Source organism: Caloenas nicobarica, chromosome 5 (assembly GCF_036013445.1).
Source record: "Caloenas nicobarica isolate bCalNic1 chromosome 5, bCalNic1.hap1, whole genome shotgun sequence".
Taxonomy (NCBI): Eukaryota; Metazoa; Chordata; class Aves; order Columbiformes; family Columbidae; genus Caloenas; species Caloenas nicobarica.
The window spans coordinates 56,984,833-57,004,595 of NC_088249.1; the positions used below are offsets into that span (position 1 = coordinate 56,984,833).

The 19,763-nt window shown below is 38.6% G+C and overlaps 1 protein-coding gene across 1 annotated transcript in view; it reads left to right on the forward strand.

Annotated features, from left to right (window-relative positions):
* The first annotated feature begins 924 nt into the window (after window positions 1-924).
* IPO7 (importin 7) overlaps window positions 925-19,763 on the forward strand; it is a 37,540-nt gene continuing 18,701 nt past the window's right edge. Inside the window, exons 1-8 of the mRNA XM_065635233.1 lie at window positions 925-1,120; window positions 10,212-10,293; window positions 11,921-12,074; window positions 12,439-12,597; window positions 14,773-14,929; window positions 15,564-15,653; window positions 16,103-16,197; window positions 16,297-16,381. Coding sequence (XP_065491305.1) covers window positions 1,037-1,120; window positions 10,212-10,293; window positions 11,921-12,074; window positions 12,439-12,597; window positions 14,773-14,929; window positions 15,564-15,653; window positions 16,103-16,197; window positions 16,297-16,381 — 906 coding nt within the window. The 5' untranslated portion in view covers window positions 925-1,036. The remainder of the gene's footprint in view (window positions 1,121-10,211; window positions 10,294-11,920; window positions 12,075-12,438; window positions 12,598-14,772; window positions 14,930-15,563; window positions 15,654-16,102; window positions 16,198-16,296; window positions 16,382-19,763) is intronic.

Consider the following 19,763-nt stretch of genomic DNA (forward strand, 5'->3'; position numbering starts at 1 on the left):
TCAGAGTTGTTCCAGGCTGGGCTGTTTGAGAGACTTTTTTTTTCTTGATTGTATTATCTGACTGTTCAATAAGCTGCTCTCACAGAAATAACTCTCAAAATTTCAAGTATATCACTGCATGTCATCCCCCAAATTAAGACATGACGGTGAATGACTCTATATACTACAGATTAAATTTTACAGATCACTATGCACCTAACTTATAAATAGTGTTGCTTATTTTATTGTGACTACTCATATAAGTGATTTTGTGATGGAGCCGACCCCTCTGGAAATGACAGCTCTGTTCATATTGATTTTCTGACAAATTTCTGACACCTCTTCGGGCCTTTTTTTTTTTTTTTTTTTTGCTAAAACTAGCAGAACAAACCACCGGATTTCACCAGATGCTTAAGAACTGTTTGCACCCTGTGCCCATGATAAGGCAAGTGCGCTAAGGACACCCGTGGCTCCGCGCATCCCTCCGCCCCCACCAGCCACCCAGGTCACCCCGCAAACGGGAAGCCTTCGTGGTAAAAGGAGGGAATCTCCACAGAACAACGCGTTCCACTGAAATGTTAACGCGGCCGACGAGTTCGGGGCACAGCGTGTGCCGGCCTCCCCGGCCCCTCCGCCACGCCGGGCAGCCCAGCCCGGCGCAGCGCGGCAGCGGCGCCTTCCGCAAGGCCGGGGTCGCCTGCGGGCCCTCCCCGGCCAGCGCCGCTCCCCGGGCCGCCCCGAGCCGGGCCCCGAGCCGGGCCCCGAGCCCTCGCACGGGGGAACCGAGCGGCGGGCCCCGCTCTGCCCGCCCCTCCCGCAGCGCGCGGCGCGGGGCGGCCGTTGGACTACAGGTCCCGTGGCGCCCCGCGGCGGCGGGCGGGGCGGGCGGCGGAAGGGGCGCCGCTCCCTGGCGGCGGCGGGGGCAGCTCTATCCGGGCCTTTGGCGCTCTCCCTTCCTTTCGCGCCGGCGGCCGCTGCGAGGCGGCGGGTCCATGTGCGCACGGCGCGGCGCGGCCCCGGCCCCTGCCCCACGCCCGCTCCTCTTCCCCCCGCCGCCATGGACCCCAACACCATCATCGAGGCCCTGCGGGGTACCATGGATCCGGCGCTGCGGGAAGCCGCCGAGAGGCAGCTTAACGAGGTGAGGGTGCTCACGGGGCCTGGGCCGGGGCCGCGGCCGCCGCGATACTGGAGAGCGGGAGGGACGGCGGCGCGGGCGGCGGGGTCGGGACGGGCCTGCGTGAGGGGGAAGCGGGGCCGGCCCGGCGGGGGCGGCGGGAAGGGGCCGAGGGCGCGGGGCGACGGGGCTGAGAGAGAGCGGGGGGAGGTTCCACCCCTCCTCAGCCCCGTCTCCCCGCGCCCTCGGCCCCTTCCCGCCGCCGGGCCCCGCCTGGTGTCACGGCGGCTGCGGGCCGGGCCCGGCCGCCCGCCGCGCATTGTCCCCGGCACATGGCAGCGAGGCCTCCGGCCAGGCCAGGCCGTGCCGGGCGCGGCTGCTCCGGGCGGGGGGTTGGCGGCAGAAGGCGTGGGGTGGGGAGGCCCCCGGTGCCTTTCCCGTCGGTAGCAAATTATCTCCATTGTCTTCCTGCTCAGCTGGGGAAAGGGGAGTCCACAGAGGGGTGTTTAAAACCGTCGGTGGCGCAGGGCCCCGCTGGCTCAGAGGCCGGACCCAGTCCTGCCTGGGACTGCCTAAGGACAGCCTTTGGGTGTGGAGGGCAGTGATTTGTCAAGGACCCCCGTTGCTTCATACGTAGTGCAGCCTAAGAGTGGCCTGGAGTGAGTTCAGAAACATCTGGTAGCCTGGCGCTGTTTGGAGTTGGTGCAAATCCTTTGGACTGGGGCTGGGCAGCGCTGCTGAGGTAGGTGTGTGTTCTGGGTGTAGTATCGACATGTGCCCAAGAGACGGGGGAAGACAAGAGTTCCTAACCCAGATATGTCACCCGCTTAGACTACGGTAATGTCTCATATTCGGATATAACGAAACCAGCAGGTCCTGGTTCCACAGGTTTCAATTTTGTATTTTTGTTCTGCTTAACTCCACCTGGTAAGTGAAAACTTTTCTTATTGACAAGGCACAGCCATGGGACTTCTAGGTACTTTGTAAAAAAGGTGTTCTAGTGTTTGATTTGGAGAAAAGGTGATAGCTTGATGGAGGAGGTAAAGGATAAGCCTGTGTGGCAGCTCTTGTGGTGCCTTCAGTTGGCCCTTTCCACAAATGTTTTTCTTTGTTGCTCTTAAGCAGACTTTAGGGCTGATAAAATACGTTTACTGCAACAGATGTTCAGCAGAGCATAGATAAAGGTGAGCCAAATGTTCTGCTGTCAGAAGAGAAACATTCAAAAACTAAAGGTATAGTTTCTCGTATTATAAAAAATTGTAATTAAGCCAAATTCCTGCATGTTATTTAATAAGTGAATGACAAATAAATACTTGGCACATTTCAAATAAATAGCTGTAAAATTATTCAATGTTTAATTGAAGTTTGTATAAAGTAATTGACTATCTTTTCCATATACTTTAGTAAAAAGTGTTTTAGTGTTTCTTACTTAAACCAAAAGTGCAAATAATGTAATTGTCTATAAAGACAGTAATATATATTAAATCTTAAGCTGACTCCAAAATGCAATTTTTTGTGTTCTATGCATGTCAATATCTATATATAGTAACTTGCTTGAAATCTATTTTAGCTATTTTCTGCAGGTATTAAGTTGCTGAATGTGCAGGAAATTACATTCTCTGCCAGTCGGGATCTTCAGCAAATGGCTAACTCTGTTGCATGAAGGATCGTGCTCACCAGCAACAGTGTTTTATTCAGACTTTTGAATTGAAACATCATGGTCTATTATGTACTACATAAGTATTAAATTGGCATAAAATCCAAATATCTGTGCCCCTTTAAAAACAGACGTGTGTAAGAATTCTTTATTATTGGAAATGTAGTCTCACTGATCTTGCACAGACCTTTTGTGATAAAAATATTGGTTAAACCCTAAATGTGCAAGCACTTGTACGTATCTGTAGTTTTAGTCACATGATGGTCTTTGTTTTGCATAGGTTTATTGAAGTCAGTTCTGCCTCTGCTTGCAGGATACTGGTCTGAATTTGTTAACTATTAGGGAAATTGTGTTACCCGTTAATATTTTATTTCAGGTATGAGGGTCTCCTTCTCTCTGAAGATGAAGTTATTCGGCAGTGAGCAGTATTCTTGCACATGGCCAGGCACACACAAGTGTTTTTATAATTTAAGTTGATTAATTGTCCTTGTTTGACCTTTTAGTTTACCTTTAATTTGTCTGAAGTGCGTCTTTTGAGCTAATGAGTCTGGTTTTCAGTGGAATGGTCCTTTTACCTTATCAGAAAAGAATGTGCTTCAGTCAGTAATTGATATTCCTAATTAATGGAAGAGTTAACTATCTAGATCTGTCTTCATCATACTCTATCTATTAACGAAGTTTCCACTGACTGGAGGAGGGAACCGAGTGTATGATTCTTGGTTTATCCAGGCTTTGTTATTTTTCCTTTGACCTTGGCTAAGTCATTAATTGTTCTTTGCTATATTTCTTCTTTCACTAAGTTTTATCAGGTTATATAACCTGCATATAAAATGCTGTGAGAAATTTTAGAGTTGAGATATGCTAAAAAAATTGCAGGTATCTTAGTCTGTTTGGCTTTACTTTGCTCACTGTGAAAATAAGTTATAGGCAATGATACCGGTAGTTCTTGTGTTCTACAGCTTCTCATGTAATTTCCAGCTGGTGATGTACCCTGAGGTCTCTGTCCCGGTCCTCCAGGGGAAAGCTGTGTTTTCCAGGGACTTAGAACCAGGCTCTTCAAGTAAGGTACTGGAAAGCAGCAAGATGATGTTGCCTTTTGAAACAGTCTTTGTACTATGTATATAAAGTGTTTCCCAGAAATGGTGATGAAAACAGGTATTTTTAACTATGCAGCTGTGGAATGGCACTCTGAAAATAATACACAGTGTTGTTTCATCTTTTAGTATCAACATATTTATAAAGGCACAGTTGCTAGATAGTACTTTCCTTGGAGGTTTCTTCTTTGCGATTCCAGAGAATTTATAACTTGTTATGTATGTCTTGTAAGTATCTGAGATTAACCCCAGTGCATCTGAGCTATTAAGACATCTTGAGAGCAATCCCCAATAACTGATAATTTTTTTTTGAGTCAAAGCTTAACAAAGTTTGTTTAGGAAAATCTTATTCTGTTGCTCTGCTGAAAAGGTGCCTTTCAGAAGTATGTTATGCTTAAGCTTTTTCATGTTCTAATATAAGCAACAGGAAAAGGAGAAACGCTTTAGCTTGTTGACTGGTCACCAAAGCACACCATCAATTCAACAGAATGCAGTAGGGCCTAGTTCGGTGTCTTTCATTGCCTGCTTAATAGATACAAATGTCAGAACGATGGAATGATTAAATTAAATTATTGGACTCTTGACTACTGAGGGACCTGGAGTGAAAGGTTGTCAAAGGGGAAAAAGCAAGCTGGTTATTACATGGTGCCTTTCATCTAGGAATTTTCAAATGCTGAAATGCTGTTTTGGATACTGTGGAGTAGGTATTTATAGTGTTACCCCCATCTTTAATTTTTTTTTAACTTTTTCCAATGTGGTCTTCATGTGTAACACCTACAGCTATATATTGTAGTGTTGAGTAAGAACAAGAACAGAGCCTGAGTTTCCTGGCTCTGATTATCAGACCATGGATTCTCTTTCAAGGTGGTTAATGTGACATTTTACCAAAAGCACTTGTTTATTTTCAATTTTCATCGCTTCCCTTATCTTCCGTCTATACATTTGGATGTGTGCTAGACAGGAGATGCTTTGGGGAAAGGATGGTTTATACACTGTATGTATCAAGGCTGGTCCAACAGCAGAAATCCCCCTGGGGGCAGTAAGGGACCAATGGAGCTTTGTCTTCATTGAGAAGTTGTTACATTCTTGTTGCATGTTGACCAGTACAAGGTAAAATCCTGGCAGACAGGGCAACTTGCCACTTTCTCATGACTTAGCAAATAGTTACTGTGTGTGCTTAGCTAGCCTTTGCTAAGAGCACATTCCTCTTTTCCTCTGTGAACAGAGGAGCAAACAGGCTTCAGAATTTGCAGATGGCATTCTGATGAAATGAGCATCAAGGATGTTTGCGAGATCTGATAAACACGCATGTATTTTTTGTGGAGCTTAAGATGGATTTACATATACATTGTAGCTGCATGAGAAGTGGCAGAACTAGCTTGCAAAAACCGGAGGTCAGAATGACTTCCACACCTGCTGAGTTCTTAAAAAAGAATTGAAAGAGTTCTACAGGGCCGTTTGCTGATTCAGCATGGCCTTACAGTTCCTGACCTTATCTTTCTATTAAAACAAAACCCAAACTGATTCATCTCAGTCTTATAGTTGTGTTCACCTAGTCTTGTTATGGTCTAGATGAAAAATTGCACGTAGATTTTTTTCAAAATTGGAATGGCAGAGATGCGTTGAATTTGTGGGGTTTTTCAGCTCCTTTAAAAATAAATTGTAGCCTTTATTTAAATGTGTGCTACTTTGTATAACTATATAAGTAACCAACGGTTCTAGTTCAGCAATATATGGTAAATATTAGCCATGCAATTTGCATTTTTGGTAATGATAAAAGAGGTACCTATAGTAGCATGTCTGTTACAGTATCTTAAATTCTTAATGTCCAAGAAGAATGCACAGAGGTCATTTTACCTGAGATTAAGCTTCTTTTTTTATCATTTAGTGGCATGCAGGTTTTGCATAAGATATTAATAATGCTAGTATTAAAGATGAATGTAACTGACTTTAGTGGCTATGATTACTGGGGGAAAAAATGCTTTTCCACATCATAATTAACTGTTGATAGTTCATACGCCATGAACTGGTTTCTTTAATGTTCACTTCAAACTTCATTTATCTTTCAGATTACGTAGCTTGTGTGACACTTTTCTCAAAAATGTGTTTCAGCGCGTGGCTAACAAACCAGCTCTGCTAGGAAAAACTGCAATGAAATTTGCGAAAAGATTGTATGTTCTGGAGCAGTGATTGATATTAACAGACAGTGGTACAACGTTTGTGGTCTGATAGAATACATTCCTCAGCTAGCGAGGCTGCATAGCAAAGATTGCTCTTGGGAAAAGTCCCTGAATTCTTTGGCTCTTGGACAACAAAGTCATACCAGTGACACGGCATGTTGGAGGATTTGTAAGGGGGAAGGACTCAAGATGCTTTTTTAAAATTTTTTTTTTTTTTAAATTTTTTAAAATTTTTTTTTGAAATATTGAGTTACATGTTGGGAAGCAGCCTTTGTGACAGAACCATTTTTTTCAGTTATCATTATAGTTTTCTAAGTTAATATTTATTATAAAAGAATATTTATAAACAAGGAGCAAGATAATAAAATACAAAGTTTTACTGATGTCAGAACTTTATGAAGTCTTAGAAATTGTTTCGATTCTCCACACAGCTTAGAATATGTGGTAGCAGCCATTGTGAAATCCTGATTTTAATTCTGGCATCCTGGAGCTGTGGGACTTCTGTGTAGAATGATACGACCTGACCATGACTTTTGCTGAAGTGGCGTCAGTGCACCCGATTCTTCTGGAGCCCGAGGCACATGTGGGCCAGCAGAATCTTCTACATTCACATAGTTCTCTGAGAGACCTTTGATGTATTCTGGCTAATAGCATGCACTAAAATCAAAAGCTGGTATTTGTATAGAATATGTACCTAAAATAGGTGTGTTTTTTAGTTTGGTTAGTTTTTTTAGCAATGCTGTCAGTGAAGAGGAACATGATGTCCTGAGAGGCAACTGTCTTTGGAGAATAAAAATACTAAAGATTAAAATAACTGAAATGGATGTGTGTTGCGTACTTTTTAATGCTGTATATACAAAATTGGCACCTATATGGTGTCTTACTTGAAGTTCAGTTGTTTTTTCTGGGTGCTGATAAAACATTGGATGTTCTTTCTAATAGTAAAGCAAAAGGAGGGAGCAAGTGACAGGTTATTGTAGTGCTGGGTTTTTATTTGACCCTTCAGTACACACATGCCTTCATGTAGCTGTCCTCACTCTTCCCCATATTTCAGTTTCTCTGGAATCACCTTCCTTTCCATGGCTCAGGAAGGGGGACATTGTAAAGAGTTTGGAAGTCCTTTATATTCCATATAGAATGCATAGAAATGTTAATGTAGCTCTGTGTGGATTTAGTTACAAAGTGAATGGATTAAGAGGAGGCTTTGTTTGGAAAGTACAAGGGATTTTACTTATGCCACCTTGTGTTATTTCTAGTCTGAATCTCTGCTTTGAACCACTAATGGTGATAAAGTAGCTCATCCTCGTGGTTGTTTGGTGTCTGATACTTGAGATGTTAATAAGGATAATACTTTTAAGGGTTTTTTTAAAAAAATAATGGTATAGGTGTTTGGTCCTATGCTTTAAAACTTGTGACAGTTCAAAGAATCTGGTGAAAATATATTAATCCCACATACTAATATAATTGACATTTCTAGGGATCTTCTGTAGCTTGATACAGGCGTAAGCTCAGTCCTGTTTTTTTTTTTAATGAAGAAAACATTATTCTTTGGTATGTTATTAAATTTCAGTGTGGCAGTTCTGTACACTGCTGTCTATTTTTTGTTGGTTTTTGCTTTTAAGACACTATTTTTCTGTCCAGTTTATTTTGTTATTCCCATTAGTTCCTTGATAGTTCTTAAGCAATTTCCATATTTTTAAATTGAAATTGATAGTTTTTATTAAAAGGATAGTTTTCATTTGTCATGAAAAAGGGAAAGTAATCCTTCATTTAAAAAATTCTAGGATTAAATACTTGTCAATTTCCAAACATGAAATATATTGCAGATTTTCACTATTGAAAAGGTAGCTGTTAAGTTTATCATAGCCGTTGTGGAAAGACATCAGTTCGCACTTTTAAGTCCATTTTATGCCCACTGTAATTTGACCTTATTTGTAGGTGAGTTAAAGGTTATTGAAACAGAAAGCTTTCTTCAGCAAGTTCATAATAACACCTTTAAGTACAGGAGGACTTCCAGTGACATTAATGTGAGGCATATAATTGAATACTGTGTTGAATTAGGGCCTACTGTCATTTGGTATTTGTTGCAGGAGAAGTAAGTGTGCCTATTAGTGTCACTTAAGAAATAAGGAACTTAACGGGCCTGGAGCCGTAGTAGAAATTAATAAACAAGTGAATTTTATTTTAAATTATTTATTCAACCATTACAGGATAGTTGAAAACAAATACTTGTTTTTATTTGAAAGTGTATTTGCTTCTTGAGGACTTCGGGGATATCAGAGGGCCGTGGTCAGGAAGATGCGAGGTCGTGTTGCGGTGTCAGTTACTCCCAATTCATCACAACTCGCTCTACAAAGAAATGGTTCAGTTGGACCAGACGCGAGTGTTGCTTCTGTGGGTTTTCTGAGCCTGTAGGTTTGTAGTGCGCAGGATGAGTATGTACAGTAACATTTTAACATTTTGGGGAAATTCTTAAGTTAAGGTCATCATTTAAAATCCATTTTAAATAACAGGACATAGAAAACAAGCTACACTAGTCAACTCTTAGTACAAATGCATGAACAAATATCGTGTCCCAGGCTGTTCCTTTTACACTTGCTTGTACTGGAACGTACAGGAGATATTTGCTTGGGAAAGTTAAAGTTGGAGAGAAGAACCTGGTGCTGTTAGGAGTGAGCTGGGCGGTGTTAAACACTTAGGAGGAATGTTGACATTTCATGTTTTCGTCCTACTAAAAGAATAGGAAATTCCTGATTTTTTTTTTTTTTTTTAATGATACTGATTTCCTCTGCAGTAACAAAGACGATTGTTTTTGATAAATTGGTAGTGTAATTTTGGTGGTTTTCAAAGTATTAATGTATTTTCTTTATGTAGGGAGTAACAAACTAAGTAACAAGCAGGTAAGAGGTGTTTTCCCAAGAGTTTAACGGGTTAGGTTGTATAGATCTATGCAATTGTCTTTGACAGAAATGTTGCAAAGAGTGTATGAAACAATATTGACATATCAGTGAAGATAAAGCAGAAGTACCTTGGCGATTTGAATCTTGGAGTCATTAGGTTAGCAGGGACCCTTGCAGATCATCACCCCTAAAGCAAAGCTCTTTTGAAGTTAGATCAGGTAGATGTGGACCTGTCCAGCTGAGTTCTGAATATCTCAAAGGATGAGGTCCCACAGCCTCTATGGATGGACTGTTCAAGACCTTATCTTCCCTCGTCATTTTTTTTTTTTTTTTTTCCTTTTGAAAAATAGGAATTTCCCACAGCGCAGCTCATGTCCATTGACTCTTATTGCTTGGAGATACTGTTCAGATGATGACTCAAAAAGTTACTGCTTAACTGTGAGGAAAATTGTGTTGTTTTCCATTTATAAAAAGTGGAATTAATTTTTAAGGATTACAATTTATTTTTCCCAGCAAAATTAATTTAATGTCTCAGAGTTTTTGATGCTTAGGAAAGGTGGATAAAGGATGCTATAATAATATCAAAGTTAGTTTCCTTGTATTGAAAATACAATGTAGCATTTAGTATACCAACAACATTTCTCATTCCTGTAAGAAAAAACACATTTTCTTTGTCAGTGAACTCTTGCAAATCCTTGCAAAATTGTTACTCTGCGGATGTGGCTTTGTTTAGGTCTCCATACTGTTTGCTGTTGTATAGATATGCGGACAGTTGCTGCAGTGACACATAAATGGTCACTTGAAGCTGTTTCTTTAGAAAGATGAGCTGAATTGGACAGGTTTGCTTAAGGCTGGGCTTAGTTTTAAAACACAGTTGCTGTCTGTTTCTTAGATTGTTATATGACAAATTCATACCTTGTTAAAGGTCACTGTAAACTTGCTGCGCCTGGGTTTTTCTGGCTATTTGGACATTCTTCTTTCAACTAAGTATTTGTTCTGAATGAAGAACGTGTTTGGTGGCTGTAAAATGATTTAATGATTTCTTCAACTCTACTACCTTAAACGGTCAGGTTTTTCCTCCCCCATGCTGTCTTCAGAATACAGTGAGCATGAAACTTTGGAATGCTTTGGTTGATTAGCTGACTACTGTGAAAGTGTCTGAATTGCTGGTATTCTATTGATTGCATTACATCATTATAAAGATATTGTAAAACCTAATGGGAGTATTCCAAAATTTAACATACTATACCTAAATCTTTTTTTTTTTTTTTTGACCCTCTACAGGCTCATAAGTCAGTGAACTTTGTTTCAACTCTGCTGCAGATCACTATGTCTGAGCAACTGGATTTACCAGTGAGACAGGCAGGCAAGTTTTCAAATCTTTTTTCATTGTATCTACTTTAATGGTGCATACACACAAGTACATATGCAGATACTGTTAAAGAATTCCAATTATTTTAATCTTAACCACTCAAAAGGTGGAAGTCTCTCAAGTTACAGTCATCTCGAACTATATCTGGCACTGTACACTGAATAGGGAAGACAGAAAGAAAAGGCGGCTGGGTCTTCAGTGATTGCTCTGCTTTATCTCTGGTGAATAGTGGTCTTTAGGGAAACAGAATGGTTTAGGATGCTAGAACACCTGGTCCAAGGAGGTGATTTAACCATGTCCTGGTAATGCTAATGTTTCTAAACACTTGAAGTGGAAGAAAACAAATTATGTCTTTTGGAACCCTGTTCATTTGCACAGAAGCCATCAGTAAAATTGGATATTGAATATTAGCAACTCCAAACATCACCTTAGTGCTGCTATGATTGCTTGGTAGAGGTTTCTGATATGGTACTTCAGTGGTTTTTCTGACAGTTCAGTAATTGTGGTCTTGATCACTTATTTGGATCTTCCACATAGTAGACCATTCTCAGTTGTAGCAGAAGCCTAACTTGCATTTTTATCTTATCAGTTTGGAGTAACATTCAGATGATGACTCAAAGAAGTTACTGCTTAGCATGTATAACATGCAAAAAAAAAAAAGGGGGGGAGGGGAGGGTCCGAAAACAATCTCTGAAAATTCACCCTTGGTGTAAGCCAATTAAACACCAAAGCAGTCTGTAGAGAGTGGAGACAACTCATACAATGCATAGCTTACAAACAGGGCAGGTTTTGTGAGGCAACTAGTGGCATGATAAATCCCACTGGGGACAAGTTGGAATCTGTATCACTTCAGTCTTGTAATAGCACATATCTGCTGAGTGTTTCTTACCTTTGCAGACCCTTTCAGAAACGCTTTGGTTTCTGAATCTTCAGAAGGTGCATATGAAATTTGGGAAGAGAAATTTCTTTATGGATTTGTACATAGAATTAAATTAATAGCAACTTTGTTCTTAGTTTGTAGTTTGAGATTTCTTGATGCATTTTGTAAGTCCTTTTCTTTCCAAGTGCTGTAATCTATGTTCTGCCACCTAAGCAGTTTGGATTTGTTGTCAAATGGTAAATGCAGACATTTGCGCCAGCAGCCTGATTGCTACAAAGTGCTGTGGCCCATAACCTTGGTATAAAGGAGCTCTGTTTCTCTTTAGCCTTCACTTTTGTATCACAAACTTCAGATGCTTAGATGTTTTATATAGTCATTAGCATTGACTGGCTTTGTTTTAATTAAAATACTGATGAAACAATTATAAATGATTTTTTTAGAAGTGTGTTGCTAAAGTATTCAACAAGTATTTATCTGTAGCACAAGTAAAAGCAATAGGTTTAGTATTTTTATACAAAAATACGTTCTTCATATAACAAAAAATATAAACATAACAATAAATGGGTAAAATAGTATCAATCTATTAAATTATTAGGTTAAATAATTTGCATGGTGTATGTATTTTGATTCCCCTAGTCAGAAATGGTCAATGAATTAGTAATTTCGATCCTTTTTTGCAAAATGTATGTTCGTTTTGTACCTTGAATGGCTATCAGCTGATTTGCCACTTTTGTCTCACAGGGGTTATCTACTTGAAAAATATGATAACCCAGTATTGGCCAGATCGTGAAACTGCGCCAGGAGAGATCCCACCTTACTCCATCCCAGAAGAGGACAGACACTGTATTCGTGAAAATATTGTAGAAGCCATTATTCACTCTCCTGAGCTGATCAGGTATGCAGTTTTAACCTGGTTATGAATTGGCTGTGGTTTCTGACTGTTGGGGTTTTGTTTGGTTTTGTTTTTGTGGGGTTTTTTGCACAACCAAGATCACCTGCGTGCTAAGCATTGTTGTCATACACTGTGTAACCTGAGCATAGAATTAATGTAGACGGAAAAACAGTTTTCAGTTTGTGCAGCACATACAAATTGGAAATTCCTCAAGTGGAGAATATTAGGTAGAAAGTACAGAACTAAACCTTCTAAACGAAACTTGAAATGAGTGTAAGTTTGGACAATATTGACTGTTTCAACACCACAAGAATATTGTAAAAATAATAGTAGTAACTTATTTACTCATTTTACATTTGATTTCCAGAGTACAGCTTACTACTTGCATTCACCATATTATCAAGCATGATTATCCCAGTCGCTGGACTGCAGTTGTAGAGAAAATTGGATTTTATCTTCAGTCTGACAACAGTGCTTGTTGGCTTGGAATTCTTCTTTGTCTTTATCAGCTTGTGAAAAACTATGAGTAAGTTTTTTCTACCATATAAACCAGCAGAATTAATATATTTATGTGTATTTTTTTTGTATTCTATATTTATGTTGTGACCGTGTGGACTTGTGTGTGAGATTGTACAAAAGTGATAAAAATCTAATTTTAGAAAATATTCCTGAATAATCAATATGCAGATGTTGGCTCATGTATCTTCTCCACTACATAATTTCAGAAGAACTGCCTTCTTTAAAGGCTTGAGATCAGAAAAAAAGAGGGTGTTATAAAGCCTTAATTTGATAGTATTTTTTACGGATTTATAGCGATAAGTCTGCTCAAAATCATGACTTTTGCAGAAATCATTTATTTGAACCAGGTTTAGACAATTTTCACTCTAGGTATTGGTGACAGTAAACATATAAAGGTTTCAAAGGGTAAAATCTTTAATGTTAGGAAGTTCAGAATTACTTGACTGGCTTTGGTATGAACCCTTTGAAAATTTTGATAGCGTCATCCAGCCCATCGTCGGAAATCTTTATCAAAGGCCACTCTTCTCCTGTATGCAAGGCACTGGCCCAGGATACAGGTGAATGTTCTTTGCTCTGTGTTTGCTGTTATGCTCAGAGCTTTGAAGTGGAGGTTGCTCTTTGAGAAGTACTGTGGGGCTTTGCTGCTGCTGGTGTAGGAAGCTCATTTGAGCTGGGTCAGAGAAAAGTGCAATCCTGGAGCCGGGGAATTGTAGCGGAACTGATGGAATCCACAACTTCTGCAAAGCACTGTCATGCATAACATTTTTGTTTCAGATACTTGAATTAAATGCTGCACTGAAAATTTTCACTAATTCCATGAATTTTATGTAAATTAGTGTAAAACAGGTGAATATTGGTTACTCAAAAATCCTTTTTTACAGGAAGGCTATAAAGACCTTTGTAATCCCATGTTGGAGGTTTTTTTTTCTGTGGCTGAAAATTGCAAGTCTTGCTAGGAAAAGAGAATTAACAAATTTCTCACTTGATTTTCAAATTAAACATCTTTAACCAAATATACAGCAGAGATCTGTGAGATACAAAACATGAAGTGTTCACTGGTAGTATATTATGGTTATAGCAATCCTTGTTTAGGGAAGAGTTTTGGAAGGAGCACAGTCATTGCGTGATGAGCTCAGGTAACGGCTGTGTTCGTGTCTTAGTTGATCAAACGCTTTGTCTGAGACCAGCAGCTGACACCAAGATCAAATGGCTGCTCTTTGCACAGTCACTTTTTTCTGATCTGTTTAAATTGTGTCTTTTATGGAAATTAGAAGCTGAGTTTTCCTGAGCAACATTTAATCCTTCTATTTAGATTTCTATTTCAGAAAATACATGGAAGCTATATTATTGAACAGGATTTTTGAGCTCACTGTTTTGTCGTAGTTTTTATGGAACATCTGGCAGCAGACTGAGTTGACTTTATCTTTTATTTCTGCACATTGTCACTGCTTAAGAGGCTGAACATCGATACTTAATATTGGCGAAAAGTCTCCCAAAAATGTTTGTTTTTTAAATCTCCCCAAGAGTATTGCAATATTAATTGCTTAAACAAAAAAATAAAGCTGTGCAATTGGAGCCTGCTCAGGGTCCACCACGTGGCCCTGAAGCCTACATTCTCTATCAGATTGTTAGATTTGGGCAAATTAAATAGTAAGATGTGAGAGACATCACTGGTAAACTGAGCAACCTCACAGTTTGCTTTCTTTGATGTCAGTGAAGTAATCTAGCTTCTGGAAACGTTTTGATAAATTGTGAACTCTGATAAACATCTTTCTGGAGTTTTACTGACCAGCCCAGTGTCTGCCACCCTTGGCAATAATTGCGTACCTTTCGCTTGCGGTTTTTGTAGCGCTCTGATTGCTTTTCACTATAGGAATGATGTGGCTGTACATGATGTAGTGTTCAAAGTGAGTAAGTTGGCAGGAATGCATTACCAGCAGGAAACTAATGTGGATATATAGTGGAGTAATGGATGCTCAGCCGTTTTCTAACTTGCCTTTTAAGTGTAATGGTGTGTGACTATAGCTTTATTTCGCATTCTGTGACAAGAAGTTTTTTTTAAAATCATATGTTGTTATGGATGGTAATACAACCTACTTGTGTCTACACCAGGGAAAGGTGGACTTTTAAAATTAAAAAGCTACCTGAAAGGTCTACAAAACTAGTTTGTTCTTATCTTAAGGTACAAAAAACCAGAGGAGCGGAGTCCTTTAATAGCTGCAATGCAACATTTTCTACCAGTTCTGAAAGACAGCTTCATTCAGCTCTTGAATGATCCATCTGATCAGTCTGTCCTCATCCAGAAACAGATCTTCAAAATATTTTATGCCCTTGTCCAGGTAAAAAATAAACTTTGTGTATACTTGATCAGTAATTTAATATAAAGCATTATGCTTTTCCTTAAAATAGTAAATGACAGAAATATTAATAATATTAGATTACATCTGAATAATTTCCCCTACTACTCAACTGTGGTATGAATCACAGGGTTTTGGTATGCTTGATTGTGCTGTACTTTTACTTTTGTACGGTGCTATTCCTGGTTGGCATTAGGCAGAACTAATGCACACCACCCTCTAAGGTAGAGTGTTTGCAGGAAAACTGATCAGAAAATTCTAATGAGAGATTGTAGAGGCCAGCCTATGTAGAATTACCCCTGTAAATGCAGTAACTTGGAATGAAACTGTTAATGTGCTTCTAATTGCTTCAGAGTTTCGTGTAACATCCGTTTAAGTAGTGTCTTAGCATTGTATGAGTGGAATGAATTGGAGTAAAGACCTCTAGCACCTTTCAGGATATAGAGGGTATAGATTAAGTTGTGGTAAATTCTTTAGCCTGGTTTTCTGAGTCTTTTGCTAATCTTTCATAGTAGCTAAGTGTAGACAAAGATTTGAAAAAGCTAGAATTCAAACTGTGAAAGTAACATTGTTTTCAAACTGCTTTATAATAAATTTATTTTGCATTTTTTATAAGTACACATTACCTTTGGAGTTGATAAATCAGCAAAACCTGACTGAATGGATAGAAATCCTGAAGACTGTTGTCGATAGGGATGTACCAGCTGTAAGTGGCTTTTTTGCTATTGATGTCTTTAAGCTTAAATATTTTTCATTCATTAGACTGTTAAAAAAATAAGCCTTTTAATTCTGCATTCTTTTTTCTCAATAGATGCCAAAAATTAAATTTTTAAGCCAAATAGGGTGTTTTAAACAGCTTAGACAAATTTTGAAAATTTGTAGCTTGTACGAGAGTTCTGTTGTTTTTAAATTATAACACCACTTATTTTGGTTTCTTGTTTCAAGAATGTGTTGACCATTTATGCAGCATATATCATGGGATTTATTTTTAGATATGCTGTACTTTATACTTCTATTAAGCTAGAAGTGCAAATGGCAGGTTAAAGGCAAAATATGCTGTATGGTTGTTCAAAATACAGGTAATCTGAACTCTTCATGAACAGTTAAGTAAATTATATATTTTTTTTAATTTTTTTTTTTTTTTTTTTCCTAAAGGAAACCCTTCAAGTTGATGAAGATGATAGACCTGAGTTGCCTTGGTGGAAATGCAAGAAGTGGGCTTTGCATATCTTAGCTAGACTTTTTGAGAGGTATTGTCTCTTTTATTATTATTTTTTAAAAAACAAACAAATATTCAATTCAGTAACATTGCTGCACCCCTGAATTTGCATACTTGCTTCTAATTCCAGGTATGGAAGCCCTGGTAATGTTTCCAAGGAGTATAATGAGTTCGCTGAAGTGTTCCTGAAGGCATTTGCTGTTGGTGTTCAGCAAGTAAGAACTGATCAATGTGGGGGGTATTAGGATAAGTTTAGAGTTAGTAGTGATTTCTTACTTCATGATTTTCTGAAAAGGCTTCTTGTTCTTCGCAACTTTTTTTAAGCACATCTGTATGGAAAACACTGACATCTATGGCTTAAAAGAAAATAATGATTAAAAAAAGTATTAATTTTCCATGTAGGACAATTCACTGAAAGTAGCCTATGCAGCATTGATAGTCTGTGAATAGAGTAAATGCTGTCATATCACAAGCTGTCAGATGAACTTCAGATAAATGCTGTCAATTTTTCTCTTTCTGGAGGAGTTAAGTATTTGTGTGGTATAGTTGACCTTCTCACCTATTCTTTAACTGTGATGATACAGTTGTTTTTTGACTCCAAGTCAGTAAACTCTAAGCTTTGTAGCCTTCTGCAAAAGCCTGATCAAGCAGAGGCTTGATTACAAACATGTGAGTTTTATGGTCACTTCCCATGCACCTGCCTGTCTGGGAGTTGCCACTTCTACAGGGTCTGTTACACACAAATAATTTTCTGGACTACAGTGGTTTCTAACGTGGTGCACTTGTGCCAAACTATCCTTGATTTACCTTTATTGGAGTAAATTCATAATTCAGATAGTCCTACCATGTGGCAGCAACCTACAGGTTTTCCCAAAGGGAGAGAATGGATTGATGGGGTGGGAATTGTCATCTGCCTCTCTTATAGTGCATGTGTTTGAAGTTAGTAATTTGAACTTCTCGAACAAGCAAGAAAATTCATATGAATATTGGGAAATTTTTGGATCTGACTCTTATCTCCTAGCTGTACTGTTGACTTCTGTTCTTTTGAAACAAGTTCATTTATAAAAATAACTTCAAGTAGTTTTTGTAAAATTTCTTTGTATTGGCTCATAAATCCGTTTATGTTCAGGTGACTAGGTTGTAAACGTAAATAGACTATCAATTTTTGAGAATCTCTGGTAGCAGAATGTTTTCTTCAAAGCCTTTAATGAGAAGAACAACTCTTAGTTCAGTTTCAGTTTTCTTATTTTTCATTCCTGATGAAATGATAATTACAGGACTTTAAAAGAGAAAAAGTAAGGAAAGTATCTCCTAAGTACATGGTTTTTGAAGGTCATCCAAAGCATTGAAGGGGAAAGAACATTTGTCACATTGAGCGCTAGGAAATATTATCCCAACATTCTACTCAGAAAAGTGGAGTCAGTGTTGCCTTCTGAGGTGTTTATACCTGTAGATGACATCAGATAATTATTACATTTTCTTTAAGACCTCACTGGTTACTTTGCACTTCCAAGATAGAATTAAGTTCTGACAAAAGACTGGGCAAAAAGAAGTATTTGAAAAGATAAATTTAAACAGTTCAACAAAATACCTGGTGGTTTTTATTTGTATTTTCTTTGAATCAGAGTCCTTCCTTTTATTGCATCTAGGAAACATCAAGAGTTTAAGTATTAGTATTTAAAGAAAATTGCTAAAAAGCAAGACTTTAAAATGCTTACAGTTTCTTCCTATACAATACTGTAACTTGTTTAGAAATACAAATTATTTTGAGGTGCTGTCTTCTATTTCTGTTTAGAAGAAAAATCTTGGATGTATGCTATGCTCAAGTAATTAATCCTTCAAATAAATTTCTTAGATGATTTTTGAACAGGGTGTATTTCTTTACAAAAACTAGAAATATGTGAAATACTGAAGAATACGAATTCTAATAATATGCCTGACTCCTTACTCTCCAAAGCATATACACCATTTTATTAAAGGAGTAATAGATAAATACATGGTATGGGATTATAGGTGGTTCAAGTATAAACTTGAAATATACTGCTAATATTATTATTACTTCTCATTAATTATTCTTTTTATCCACTCTGTATGTTTTTGTCATGTGCATGTCACCAACCAAAAAAAAAATGCAATACATTCAGCATTAGTTCTAGTTGAACTTTCTTAAGCTTGGCCAAAACAGGCTGAGCTGCCCAGTTGGAATAGCGCCATTCTTAGCCGTTGTGTTAGCAGCTGTTTCGCTCAAGACATTTCTCAATTTAAAGACCCGATGTGCCAGAACTAAGCCGTGGTCAAACACTACTGCCCTGGAGCCTCCATCCCACATCCTACTTTTCCTCACTGCGGTTCTTAAACCTTTCCTTAATATTTTTAATTTCTTTCCTTATTGCATCTGAATCATGAAACTTCAGGTCTATCTAAAATTCAGAAACACCAGCAAACTGGACCTTCTTGTCTAAGCTTTTCCACTGAGAAGATTGTATTACTATATGTTAAGTTCCAGTTTGCTGAAGAGCCAGGATTACTACTTTTGCCAAAGGACAAAGAACCCCTAATTTATATTTTTTTAAATCTCGCCTGAGTTGCCACCATGGTGTGACTTAGGCCATGGAGCCTGTCTCAGAGCCGTGCATTAGAAAATGATGTTCATACAGTGATGGTCATTTCTTTGCTTATGTTGAAATTTATGAAGGAAGCAAATCTTTAGAATGTCATGTACTCTGTGTAAAACTGCAAGAAATCTCAGCCTTCATTAGTTTCCTGATTACTTTTGGAAAGACTGTATTTAAGGCATACCATCAAGGAAGTAAAATATGTTGTAGAGCTGTTTACATGCTTATTCAATTTTGATACCAGTTTGTTAGACTGTTAATAATGATTAACGTTCTCCTTAATTGTTTTAACCATGTTCTCACGTTTTACTGATTTTTTTGGAAGTGACAAACATCTGTCACTTAAGGCATTATTTTTGCAGAGAATAATATTATCTTTTAGTTAGTTCACAAGAGACTAAAAAGGAATTTTGACATGTGTATTCTTTGATAGTGCTTGAAACAGCTGCACGTCTGAGCATTTGCACTCTTTTCTATCCTAAGTCAATATGTACTGCCACCAAAGCCTTGCACTCAGGTGGGGGTACCAACCAGTTCGTTCTTAAGTCCGGGAGGCTTTTAAACATGAGCAGTTAAACTTTGAGGACGGATAATGCATCTAGAGCATAAAACTGTCTGTAAAGTGATGAATTTCATAGTGAATGGATGCATGCATCCCCTTTAAACTGAAGTCCCAGACATCTCCTTTGGGAGAAAGGCTTCAATGTTTGTGTAGTAAGTGTTATCAATGTAATTACTTTTCAAAATGTTTTATTGGTGATATTGCAGATTGGTAGATATCTTTTCAGTTCCTTCCATTTTGGATGTTTTAAACATTGTCATTTTATGTAAAGAATTAAATGAAACCCAGGAAATGGGGTTTGTCATTTCTCTGCAGTTGGTGCTGCTGCCCTTGAAGGTGCAGTGTTGCCACTGACCTGGACTGGGCTACAAGGAAACTCTCTTGCATTACCAATAACAAATTTCCCAGTGAGGTGGAATT